The sequence below is a fragment of the Protomyctophum parallelum genome (genome assembly GCF_964188405.1).
Source record: "Protomyctophum parallelum genome assembly, chromosome: 12".
Classification (NCBI taxonomy): domain Eukaryota; kingdom Metazoa; phylum Chordata; class Actinopteri; order Myctophiformes; family Myctophidae; genus Protomyctophum; species Protomyctophum parallelum.
In genome coordinates, this window is record NC_139712.1 from 23,618,136 (window position 1) to 23,632,175 (window position 14,040).

General features: G+C 44.5%; 1 protein-coding gene across 1 annotated transcript in view; it reads right to left on the minus strand.

The window, feature by feature from the left end:
* Window positions 1-11,152: 11,152 nt before the first annotated feature.
* The window catches only part of hecw1a (HECT, C2 and WW domain containing E3 ubiquitin protein ligase 1a), a gene marked incomplete at both ends in the record, with an annotated part of 107,132 nt that continues 104,244 nt past the window's right edge, over window positions 11,153-14,040 (minus strand). The window contains 4 exons of the mRNA XM_083777707.1: window positions 11,153-11,264; window positions 11,781-11,979; window positions 12,251-12,365; window positions 12,746-12,892. Of these exons, the coding sequence (XP_083633833.1) occupies window positions 11,153-11,264; window positions 11,781-11,979; window positions 12,251-12,365; window positions 12,746-12,892 (573 nt within the window). The remainder of the gene's footprint in view (window positions 11,265-11,780; window positions 11,980-12,250; window positions 12,366-12,745; window positions 12,893-14,040) is intronic.

The following is a 14,040-nucleotide window of genomic DNA, read 5'->3' on the forward strand; positions in this document are numbered from 1 at the left end:
AATGCAAATTTGGAACTGAAGACTGAAGAGGGGGAGGAATTATACAAAGTAGGGTGATGACTGATGACATCACGCATACGATCAAATCAGTTGAGCTGTTCCTGAGAGCAATTTCCATAAAAGCCCCTATATGGTGAGAAGGGGATAGAAAACACATAGGGAACTGCAAAAATCACCAAACATATTGAAAAGTTGAATTTCATGTTGTAGGACCTTTAAGATGAACATACTGTACGACGTGTCTACCCTCTGTTCACCTACCATTGCGAGTTTTGCGTGTGTTTCTAAACCTCTTCGCCAGATCCAACCTGTTGACCTGCTTCAGAACATTCACCATGATGATCTGAGAAGCTTTAGGGTTATAGCTCTGTTTGATCAAGTCCACGGTGTCCAATCTGTCGGCTGTCTCCAAAGCACTTTTATGGAGCGGCTTGAGACCGTGAACATATTCGGGCTGTTGCAGACACCACTTGAACTTCTTGAACTGCTCGGTTTCCAGCTCCTCCAGAGCGTGCAACATGTCCAGCTTAAGTGTTTCCATGGTGGATTCCTGCTTCAAACAAAAGCAGCTTCATTAGATTCGAGATTCAATAGGTTATATTTGTCTCCACCAGGCCGAAGGCATGGGGAGAGAGTATGTTTTGCACTCCGTCCGTCCGTCCGTCCGTCCGTCCGTCCGTGTGTGTGTGTGTGTGTGTGTGTGTGTGTGTGTGTGTGTGTCCGTCCATTAGCAGCTAATCTCGGCCACCGTTAACCCGGTCGATGCCAAATTTTGCACACACACTCCCTGGATGCCAACGATGAACCTCTGCCCCAAACTTTCCAGAACGGCCTGTTATAGCGCCACCAGGAGGCCGCTTTGTGCAAAACAAGTTTTTGCACAGCACACCTACAGATTTTGTCCAAACATCACGCAAATTGGTACACAGTCTCTCTAGAGCCATTCAACCAAACCAGTCTTTCAGATTTCTCAGACTCCATCCTGATTGGTTAAGATTGGCTTCCAAAGTTCACAGGAGTGCTCAGTTTCAAACAAAATGCTGCAAATCATGAACACATCGCGTGATTTCCGTGAAATTGTGCACCCACATTCCCACTAGGCCGAGGACAAAATGCCACATGAACAATTTCAACTCAGCCTCAAGGTGGCGCTATAACTGGCCGAAAAGTGTTTTTACCTCTAACTGCACGGATCTGTGGATAACCTGGTGGAGACCTGTGCCCAGAAGGGCACTTTTTCTAGTTGTTACTGTGGTACGAGCAGCACCAGCACGCATGCACACACAAGCACGCAGTCGCACACGCACGCACGCACGCACATACAGTACACAGCAGCGGGGCGGCGGTGGCCCAGTGGTAGATACCACTGGCCGGATGGGAACCACAAGGTTGACAGTTCCAACCCGGGCTCTCCCAGAGTTAGTGTCGAAGTGTCCTTGAGCAAGACACTGGACCCCTATAATTGCTCCCGATGTGCAGGTTGGTGCCTTGCATGCGGTTTCCTCTGGCATCGATGTGTGAATGTGTGAATTTAGCTAATGCACAATCTTTGTAAAGTGCCTTAGAGAAAGCCGCTATATAGGCCTACCTGTAAATGCACCATTTACACACACACGTTTACAGCATCCGCACATTTTATGTTTGCTTTTAATTAGCAGATGATGTGAAACTTGGGCAACTATAGTAGGCATACTTGTATTACTTAATAAATAATCACTGGACACAGTGTGTGTGTGTGTGTGTGTGTGTGTGTGTGTGTGAGAGAGATATTGTTTTGTCTACTTAACATTAACAATAATAGTTAATACGGCTATTATAGGACACACACACACACACACACACACACACACGCACACGCACACGCACACGCACACACACATACACATACACACACACACACACACACACACACACACACACACACACACACACACACACACACACACACACACACACACAACTTTATATTACAGGGTGGATAAAAGGTTCCATAGTGGAGTCCTACCTGTTGGAGGGTTAATATTGGATGTCTCTCTGCAGTTGACTGCACACTAAATGAGATATGTTACACTTCCTGTTGGGTTTTGGACTGACAGTCTGCTTGGTCAAATGCTTGTGATTGGCTCCTTGACTGACATGAAATGTGAACCTGAAAAAATGCAAACAGTACAGGGAGTCAAGCACAATGGTCCAAAGGGATAGCACATGAGAAAGACCTCGTTTCCATTCGGGTCCCATTCCTAGAGAATGAATGAATGAATCAATCCCTGCATGATACAAAATCTTTTCGGATGTGGGGATGAGGGGTATACCTGCATAATGGTACCATGAATGTTTTGAGCCAAAGAAAGTGTGACCCCATGCAGTCACCCCACTAGGAATGTTGCTCCCGACTCTCTCTTTATTTATTTTTAATATTTGTGTTGGTGTTGGACTGTTGGTGTTGGTCTAGCACTGTCGTTCTTTGTATGCTGGCTGTATGTGTGAAAGCAGCAGATGCCCTGCAGGGCTCGCCTGAGTCGCCTCGGGTTGCTACAATCAAGTTCTGCTATATGATAGACTGCATGGCTGACCATGGGGTCAGATTACTGCAGCACTATTCTAGGGGAACAAAGTTGTTCCCTGTCAGTTAAAGGACAACTTTAGTTTCTTTCAACCAAGGTTCATTTTTAGGTTGTTATTAGAGAAAGTAAAAGATGTTACTTAAGTGTTAATTTTCTTTTCATTTGCTGCTTTCTTTCGTTTTAGGGATTTTAGCTGTTTTTGACAGGGAGCGGGGGCATTCGAGCATGGGGCTAAATATGTATTTTTTTTTTACAAAATGTTATTTTTTTTATCATTTACTATAGTCCTACTAGACCCCAAGAAATTGCATCTGGCCACAAAAGATCCCAGGATCTACTAAATGTGAAGGTAGCCTACTGGGGAGAAGCCACACTGTGTGTCATAGGCTCAATAATGTCTGTTTGACACAATCAGTAGATCCTGTGATCTTTTGTGGCCAGATGTAATTTCTTGGTGAGGTGACCACCCTTCCTTTGGTGAGGTGACCACCGGAGCTGAAATAACGTTGAGCTGTGCTGAGTAAAAACAGAGAGAAAGGATGCGCAGTGGCAGTGGTTTGCTCTTCACCGCGACTTGTGATGTCACCTCACCACCGAAAATCCAATGAATAACGCTTGAAACAGCTTTGTACAGTTACAGTAGGCTGGATTGCTTTCACCTGGCTGCACGGCCCACACTAAAAGCATTATTGTCTCCACCAGGCCGAAGGCATGGGGGGAGAGTATGTTTTGCACTCCGTCCGTCCGTCCGTGTGTGTGTGTGTCCGTCCGTCCGTGTGTCCGTGAGCAGCTAATCTCGGCCACTGTTAACCCGGTCGATGCCAAATTTTGCACACACACTCCCTGGATGCCAACGATGAACCTCTGCCCCAAACTTTCCAGAACGGCCTGTTATAGCGCCACCAGGAGGCCGCTTTGTGCAAAACAAGTTTTTGCACAGTACACCTACAGATTTCGTCCAAACATCACGCAAATTGGTACACAGTCTCTCTAGAGCCATTCAACGAAACCAGTCTTTCAGATTTCTCAGACTCCATCCTGATTGGTTAACCCTTTTACTGCTGCCATTTATTGAGAAATTAGGACCTAATTCATGCCAGCATTTTTTTAATTTGAGCTCTTATTTTGAAAAGCCACATTCTGCCTCAACCGGAAGTGAGCTTATCCCTGCCAGCTTTACGTTGCCAAGACAACCTTTGTTTACATGATCGAATCATGCCGGTACATTTTAGCACTCCACAACGTCGGCTCGTGCCGTCAAAGAAACGCTGTTTTGACCAAAAATGCCATCTGGGACAAGGAATAGGAGATACAGGCGATTGAAAGAAACGGATAGAATGGATTCTTATGGCGACGGTGAATTAATATGAACGATCCAGTGCAGTGCTAACAACATTGCTAGCTAACCGGCTAACGTGAGTAGCATTATGGCTTGATCAATCATATTCACTATAAAAGCGCAATTGCCGAAGGGCTTCGGCAATGGCAGCAAGCGTTAATATCAAATTAATGCTTCAATTGCCGAAGGGCTTCGGCAATGGCAGGAAGACGGTTAAGATTGGCTTCCAAAGTTCACAGGAGTGCTCAGTTTCAAACAAAATGCTGCAAATCATGAACACATCGCGTGATTTCCGTGAAATTGTGCACCCACATTCCCACTAGGCCGAGGACGAAATGCCACATGAACAATTTCAACTCAGCCTCAAGGTGGCGCTATAACTGGCCGAAAACTGTTTTCACCTCTAACTGCACGGATCTGTGGATAACTTTGTATGCCAACTCCCTAGAGGCCAAGGAAAAACCTTTGCCTGGAATTCTTCACATCTGCTCATCCTGGTGGAGACCTGTGCCCAGAAGGGCACTTTGGGGTGACACCCGGCACTGGGGAGACACTGGGGAGGCACAGGCCCTGGACAAACATTGGGGAGGTACTGGGTGGACACTGGACAGACAGAGTTCTCGCGTGTGTAAAATGCTTTTACGCTCTCATGAGTTAAATTATTGTGAAATACCTGCATTAGGCTACTTAATTTACAAGAAGTCTACACAATTAGAGCATGTAAAATAATTGTCATTTTTGATCAATGTTTTCCTAATCTCTCTTATGGTACCATGTCAATACAGCATGGAATTGTGGGCAAAATCTTATCCAAAGAAAATGTCATCAAATGGTGGTCCGTGTGGCTTAAATGCTGAATAAATAATGGACCTTGGTTCAAAACCAGTGTTTTAGGGACAAGACCAGCAGTCGAATAACAAAGAAACATTTCTTTTTTTATTGACATTCGCCAACAGTTATTATGATGACATGAAGCAATAGCACAGCCTGAGTATTCAGTGACTGAATTAAATAATAAATCAATAAATAAACGAACAAACAGAAATATAAATAAATAAACAAACATAAATAGTACATAGATAAATAAACAAACGTATCCACACACACACACACACACACACACACACACACACACACACGAATACAAAATAATCATGCATGCGTCAACATGAGACAGTCGTCAACAACTTTGTCATTTTAACAAAACAAAAGTTTAAAAATAAATAAAAATCGCTACGAGAAAACGAATCAATTGCTGCCCTTGCTTCCGATATAGGAGTCCATGACGCAATAATTCCTCCGTACAGTATTTATAAGCTTCATACTTTTGCAAACATTTCTGATCGATGCACTTTAAATATCAGTCTTAAATATCATGGGTCATTTAAGGGGGGAAGGTTTTCCCCTCGGCCATCCGTTGTTCATTTTCTGAATAAATAAATATCATCGTTATGCATAGGATCTATAATAACACGTGTACGCCAAGATATATATTCTACATTAAAATTTCCCCGTGAAGCCAATAAAAATAGAATTGAGAAGTTATCTTCATATCTTTAAATCCAGTGAATAGACATTTCCATCAAAACCCACAACAAGTTCTACTTCCCATTACACAGTTTCCTGTGACAACAGGAAATCGTTGACCATCTGATCCCGAGCTGGCCTTTCTAACCACTCAACTACAGGGCCTTTCAAACGGGTAGCGATACAACGCGCCTATAGTTCATTTTCAACGAGACCTGTGTTTTTGCGCGGAGAAGTCGCGGTGCGACAGCGCGAGCGTTTTTCTGTGAGCGCGGTCCCGTGAATTTGTTGCGCGCATGCTCGTTTCGTGCACACGCCCGCGACTCACCGGACCTGGATTCTGTTTAGCTTTTTAAGTGACTATGTGTGTCTCTGGGTGGGTGGGCGGGTGGCTGGCTGGGTGGGTGGGTGCGTCTGAGCACGAAAACAGCATGGTTGTTTTTCACCACCTGTGCGCAACTTAACACACACACAAACACACGCACATATTAACTGTATACATATGGTGATTTCGGGTAGAGGGTACAGTAGAGGGACCCCCACACGGTAACTCTGTCATTTCTCAACCGTTTCGGACGCGGGGCGGCTCGCCGGAATCGGGCCGGCACCCTGGGTGCGTTCCTGTGGGTCTGGAACCCCCCCTCCCTGGGGACCCCCACACGGAGTTGCACCACTTACTTCACACTGGTGTGATTATTATTTTTGGCTTGCATTGTCGCGCCCCTCTTGAGCAGACCTGTAGCAGACCTGTCTTGATCCAGGCAACAACGCCTGCGTTCGTCGCTTCCCGTTTGAAAGACCCTTAAGGCTGCTCTTGAATGAGTCATGACACTGTCGAGTATAAATCAATTCATACAAAAGTCAACTATCTGGCTTAGATCAAAGACAAAAAAAAGAAGACACAAATTCCGTGAAACGTGAAGGCATCTGAAATGTAGATCATAAAAAATAAGGCGAAACTGCACGCATGTATAGAAAACCTGCAAATAAGAAAGTCTTTACAGAAAGGAAAATAGGCATTCAATCCTTTTCCGTTAGTCCTGCATACGATGCAGGGAATACCGTATGACAATGACCATACTACTACACAAATAAAACATAAATACAGCAAATACAGAAACAGAATGTAAACACAGCAATTGTACAATGTAGCCCGTGTCAATCATACACAGCGAATCCATTTACATTAGTGTTGTTCACTCGATGGAACGGCTTGAGAGAGCGCAAACCTGTTCACCAAGTTTTGTTAGTCTGTGGCCAACCAGATATGCTGCACACATCCACGCTCGCAAGAGGAAGATACCTCTCGATTTGTTCGACCCCGTGACCTCTCCTTTAGCGCCACCACGAGGCCAAGTTTAAAATCCCAAACCACACCAAAGGGTCAAGGTTGGGACAAAGTGGTTTTTAAGGTAAACCACACCAATGCAACTCATTGAGTTGCAAGGAGTTGCATTGGTGTGGTTGACCTTAAAAAAAACGTTTTGTCCCGACCCGACCCTTTGTTGTGATTTGGGCTTTAGAATGAGCAAACAGGGGTTTTGTTTTTTTTAGGCGTTGGTGGAACAATATTGGCACTAAAACTCACGGTGAATCAAGAATATTGCCGCGTGTGTCATTAGGCACAAAGTAAAGTTCAATTATTATTTTTTTACTCTCAAGTTAAACGAACGTCCAGGATTCTGCTGTGTATAGAGTTGCTTGGAGGAGGCCTGACTATACGTAGTACCACCTCATGTGTCCCCAGAGAGAGAGAGAGAGATCCAGGACTGTGTCATCATCGGGTGGAAACCTCATATGTCCAAAACGTTTTACTTTTCAGGATTCAAATTCAAAAATAGCAAACGTATAAGATCTACACGCTCGAAAATGCTCTCGAAAATGCTCTGTTCGATGCTTTTTGTGTGACGCTGTATAGTATGATCAAGTAGGACGTTAAGACATAAGGTAATGTGACAGCGTGACCCAGCACAGTGATTCGTAATGATGAAGGATACGTTGTCAGTCCGTTGTCCAGCACCAAAAAGAAAGGACAAACACGGTCAAAGTGAGGTCAAAAGCATTTCGATACTATTAAACGGACAGCCCGACTGGGTCGGCCGCCTGCCTGGTGGACAGTATCTTTTCGACGCAGAGGAAAAGGGAGTAAAACAGTAAAACATTTCTTCCACCCTGTGATGTTGCCAGGGTGGGCCCGCTGTCCATCCAGGAAGACCCTGTTATGCATCATGGATATTCATACTCAATTCATACCTGCTCACGGCTAGCGCCGCTGGAGTCGCTTGTAAATATTGTTGGTGGTCCTTGACATGACTATGTTTGTGTCCCAGGACATGAGATTCTCACCGCGGATACATATCTGACTGGGTGGGAACAGTTGGCGGCCATCTTGCTACAGTCCAGCTCGCCCGCTCATAACATTGTGTCTATGGGGCATGTACTTTTTAAATGACCATAACTTGCTCAATGTTCAACCGATTTTCAAACGGTTTGGTTTGTTATAAACGCCAGAGAAGTCAGCATACCTTTATATGACGTTCATATAAAAAATAACATTAAACAGGTAAGCATCCTGAATCATAGCCATGTTGTTATGAGTTATGAGTATATATTTGTTTGCGCTGACAGAATGTAGGACTGTAGCAAGATGGCCGCCAGTGAACGATGCCGGAGACTCCGCCTTGCACCATCTAGCCTGTATATATGTCTATGGGTTAGGGTTACCCCCAAAGTAAAGTGGAGTATACGTATGAATGGACTTTGTAAGATGGGACAAACTGGTTGGACCAAAGCAGGCTGGAGAACTGTTGCATACATGACATTGGCTTGTCCAAGTACCTTTCTCCCACATACAGTATTACAAACACCGCGGCAGCACACGTTAGGCCTGCTGTATATTGGACAGAAATGATGTGGTTTGATGCATGCAACCTCTTATGAATTAACTCGATTGCGTTTTTTTTTTAAAGAAAGCATACGTATATGAGCCATTGTATCGTTACTGGTGATTCACAGTCTTCACTGAAGTAATAGAAAAAATAACAGGTCTCGATGCAGTGCCATGGTGGACGCCATCTGCCGATAAGCCCCGTCGTCGATGCCTTACAAACTACTGAGCAGTGGCGGAAAGTACATTTACTTAACACAATTTATGCTAAGGACGTACGTTGTACGTGTATACACGTCTTTTATATCAAAACCATGGGGTGTATAGGCGTCCTTTGGTCTTTTTTATTGATATGATTTTTTGTTTTGTTTTGGCCCCTCCTTCGGCAATGTACTCCTTGTTGGTTCGCGCATGCGCACCTCCGTTCACTTCCTTGTTTGCGGCTCTAAAGAATGGTTCGTAGCTCCTAATCGAGGGATGCCTCTCGTTTGAAATATTAACGCTTCTAGAGAGACTTTAGCGTGACCAGCGCGAGGTAAGAAATGATACGTAGCTTGCGGAGTTAGTTCAGTCAGATATACTCGAGGGGTTTCATGCAGTGCTCAAGGGCGCATACATAATACTCAAGGGGTTAATATGCTGCATTACTATGTGGGTGTATTCAGTGTGTGCAAGACCCACATGTCATTCGCTGATGTGGCAGTCAGCTGACCAATTGGGCGGGGTATTTAAGCTCACTAGACTGCTTGCTTCTTCCTACCTTCCTTCTGCTTATGGTTCCTGGTTGCTGTTATGTGATGTTTGCTCCCACCACCACCCCAGCACCACCGGTGGGCTCTGTTATTTCTGTTCCCCATGGGGGGTTGTTATTGTATATCTATTTCCCTGCTCTTAATGTTTAATGATGGTGTTTAATTCTGCTGAGCATGCAGGGAGAAAAATGTAGCAGAGCCGAATACCAAGATAAAATATATGCACACTTGTATTCTCATTCTATAATAAATTTGGTTAAATCTATTTGTGAGTTATCTGACTGAAATGAAGATTATGCCTCCTGTTTTTTGTTTGTTTGTTTTTTTGGAGGGGGGACGACGACAGAAGGGGGCGACCTTTCAGAGTAAAATCTCACATATCTGCTGGCACTTTAGCGCCTATATTTTGAAATATGCTGGCGCATCTGTTGTGTCAAGTACCGTACTTATGTACAATTTTGAGGTATTTGTACTTTATACCAATTTCCAACAATACTTTTACTTCTACTCCACTACATCTCAGAGGCAAATATAGTACTTTCACTCCACTACATTAATTTGAAAACGTTAGTTACTATAGTTACTTTGATTATCATTACAAAACATACATTAACAACCCCTTCAGCCCTATATACATTTTGGCAATTTTGAAAATAGCCAATCTACAATCTCACAAAATATTTGTATAACACATTTGAAATGGGGACATTCTGCATAGTGAGTACTTTCTACCTTTGGTACTTATTATGAGTACATTTTTATGCCAATACTTGTGTACTTTTACTCAAGCACATTTTGAATTCCGGACTTTTACTGAGCATTTCTATACTGCATTATTGATACTTTTAAGTAAAACATTTGAAGTACTTTTTCCACCACTGCTGCTGAGTTCCAAACGCGAAGGTACGCAGTGAAATCCCAAGTGTTCATTCAACTCTGAGAGTGTACTAAATACCAATGTACCAGAAACACTCTGAGAGTGTACAAATGTACCTGAAACATTCTGAGAGTGCACAAATGTACCAGAAACACTCTGAGAGTGTACAAATGTACCCGAAGCGTTCATTCAACTCTGAGAGTGTACAAATGTACCCCTCAACAATACACAGTACTGTAAGTTAACCCATTGAGACCAGGTTAGCATCTGTGTCATTTTAGATTTTGTACTTTGGCTATAAAATAGCAGATATACAAGCCTACAGCGCTTTGCTTTGTGCCACACTATGAGCTTGTAGATCGGCTATTTTTGGAGATAGTGAATTATTGTAACTCCAATCTGTGCTTCTGGGTTCTCTGGAACAACATATTTGCAGATGGGGGTCGGTGGCCAATTTTTCAGGAAAAAAGTAAATAAAAAATGTTCGGATTCAGAATCGGCCTCGTGCGGTCTTAACGGGTTAACAAGTCGCCAATGTGAGTTCCTCTTCCAACAAAGTACACTGATTGTAAGAAAGAAAGAAAAAGAAAAAAAGTAAATTCCCTTTCTTTGTTGTGTTAGTTTGTTAGTTTTTTTTCTCCCCCCCCCCCCCCCCCCCTAGTCGGGGTTGTATAGTTTTGGTTTTGGTTTGTGTGTTGTGTTGTGTCGTGTTGTGTTGTGTTGTGTTGTGTTGTGTTGTATCGTGTCGTGTCGTGTCGTGTTGTGTTGTGTCGTGTTGTGTTGTGTCGTGCATGGTTTAGACATACCAGTCATGAGTCTGACACCCTACCCCAAACCCTAACCGCACACGAACGCCACGGGTGACAGTTTTTTAACGCGCCACAGGCTTGTTTTATCCCACCACGGGTGATTTTTTTAACCCGCAGCACGGGTGTTGTCGGACTAATGACTGTAAGACTGTAAGACTGTTGGTATGTCTAACCAACGTATATGCACCATGTGTGGGGAGGTGGACGCTTTTCAGACAGGGCATTAGTCCGACATTCATCCGCATGTCGGACTAGCGTCTGCTCCCGTTCTTGCGGTTATGATTAGGTTAGGAGATGAGGTGGGTTGTCATTTGTCGGACCAATGACTTGTCTGAACTACGTACTGCACCCCCATGCGTGGTGTTGTGTGGTGTGTTGTGGTGTGTTAGTGTGGTGTTCACTCCAGGCCGAAGGTGCTGGTCTCCTCCACGGCAATCAGCAGCTTCTCGTACAGCATGCTGTAGGACGGGTACGGAGGAAGGTCCAGGCGGTTGAAACACGTGTGAGCCCTGTCGGAGAGACAGACAGACAGACAGACAGACAGACAGACAGACAGACAGACAGACAGACAGACAGACAGACAGACAGACAGACAGACAGACAGACAGAATGAGATAACATCGGATACAAAACGCCTTCATGTCTTTCTCCATACTTCTATTGCGGCGGCAACAAGGATTCCCCGACTGAAAATATGTTGTTGCCAGCTACGTAGCAACAAGCTTTTGTTGCTATGTGCCCTTTTGTTGCTATGTGCCCTTTTGTTACTACGTGCCCTTGGCATTGCACGATAAAAAGACAAACAGCAGCATCTACTGTACAAGCCCTTTATTAGCGCGGCATGATGTGACGAGCCGTGAGCGTGTACAACATATCTGAGAGCCTCTCTCTCTCTCTAGCGAGGTGACCATTCATCCTCTCTCTCTCTCTCCGTGGCAGCAAGGTGACCATTCATCCTCTCTCTCTCTCTCCGTGGCAGCAAGGTGACCATTCATCCTCTCTCTCTCTCTCTCTCTCTCTCTCACCGTGGCAGCGAGGTGACCTTGCCCCACTTCTCGATGCAGAAGCGTCTCAGGCCGTTGGAGCCCCGCAGCATGGCGAAGCCCTCGTAGGGGACGCTGGACGTGCCGGTGACGAACTGCAGCAGACGCAGGCGCTGCTCGTTGTTGAAGCGCTCCACCGCCGCCCAGAACCAGCGCATCACCATGTGACCGTCGTGGTAGCCTGCGATTGGACGGAGGACACGGGAGAGGAGACCACAGGATAGGTCCATAAAAACGAGGGAAAAAAAGAGAAACGAAATAATTAAACTTACTGAAATTGAAAACAAACAGTCAAAAGGAAACAAAAACTAAAAACTAATGCATATGCAACACTATGCATATTCATAACAACAGTGAATGATTCAAGTATGCCTACTGTCTGTAATGGACAGACACACGCAAGCGCACGCACGCACGCACCCACATACGCACGCACGCACGCCCACACCCACCTCCTCTGTATTCTGTGTTGGTCCTCCAGTCTATCAGGTCGATCTCTGCCGTACCAGCGATCACCAGCTCCAGCTCCCTGGCATCGAACACAGATACCAGCCTGGAGTCCACCACCTGGTACGCGCACACACGCACACATGCACGCGCGCACGAGCGCACACACACACACACACACACACACACACACACACACACACACACACACACAAGCAGAGATGCATGTTTTGGTATTAAGGGCATTTTGATGGCAATACTTTTGTACTTTTACTCAAGTGCATTTTTTATTCCAGACCTCTACTTGTAACGGTATTTCTATAATGCACTATTGATACTATTACTTAAGTAAAAAAAAAACATTGCTTCACAACACGCACACGCACGCACGCACACACACACACACACACACGCAAACGCAAACGCACACACACACACACACACACACACACACACACACACACACACACACACACACACACACACACACACACACACACCTCGTAGAAGCCTCGGACCATGGCTTCGGTCTGCTGCACCACCCCTCTCTCCACCCTCCACTTGGTCATGCGTTCGATGTAGTCCTTCTTGTTCTTCTCCGTCACCTGAAGGTTGGCACCGCCTGACTTCAGCTCCCTCTCCGTCACCTACAGCACGCACGCACACACTCACACACACACGCACACATGCATACATGCGCAAACACACACAGGGACGTGCAGAGAATGTTAACACTAGGAAGTCTGAAAAAAAGTCACTACTACTCAGTCGGCTGAAAGGTCAGGGGGACCGTGTTTTTGGTGCGATTTGATTGGCCACTCTCTCCCCCACTCGTCCCTCTCCAGCTGGAGACGACATTGTTCAAGCCTGCATCCCATTTCCAACGAATTAAATCATATATGTTTCTAAACACATGTTTTCACTCCTAAAATGTATAAAACTAATAATACATGTGAAAAATATATATTTTGCCGTTGCCCGTTAGTGCTATATTGCAACATAGCCATGGAAGAGTGTCGCGTTGCTGCCTTTTGTTGTTGTTTTTTTTCCTTCCACCCAGCAAAGAGCCAAGATCACTCGTCTTTTCTCATGTGTTATCGATGTAATTAATATATGTGACCCCACGCGATGTACAGACTGCTTGACTAGGCATGTAAACATGACATAATTGTATTAATGTTTAAGTGTAATGATGTTATTGACCGGATTGTCCGTAGTCCTCCAGCCGTTAGCTTAAATTGCTAATATTATAAGCTAACCGCATTACTAAAGCCAATGTATTGCAGTAAATGCGGCATGTCCGTGGTAAATTACTTATACAAGTGAGTCGCGTTATATTTACCTTAAATACCAGCCAAAGTACATTCCAAATAAACAATTATAGCCACGTTATGTTGTTATATCAGTTTAAATAATAAAAAACATTGCATTTCTTCTTCGTTGGTATAAGGGGAAATCTTGAAACACTTCCGCATTTCTTTGTCCCTACTTGCAAGTACATGAACCACATGACCGGGCTGTTTTCTGCCCCTTCAATATCGCAAACCCAACTATTTTATAAGATGGCTCTCCGCATCATAAGTGCATAATACTTGTTTATTTGGAGTGAACATGACAATGACGAGTAAATAAATATTAACACGACTCCCGTCGATAAGTTATTTAGCCTGGACATTTCCGCATTTAGCTGAAAACGGGCTTAGTAGCCTACTATTATATTTGATTGATTGTGCCAAAGAATCGCGTCGGGTCAAACCGGCCATGCAAATGAAAAAGTTTGGGAGCTGATAAAACA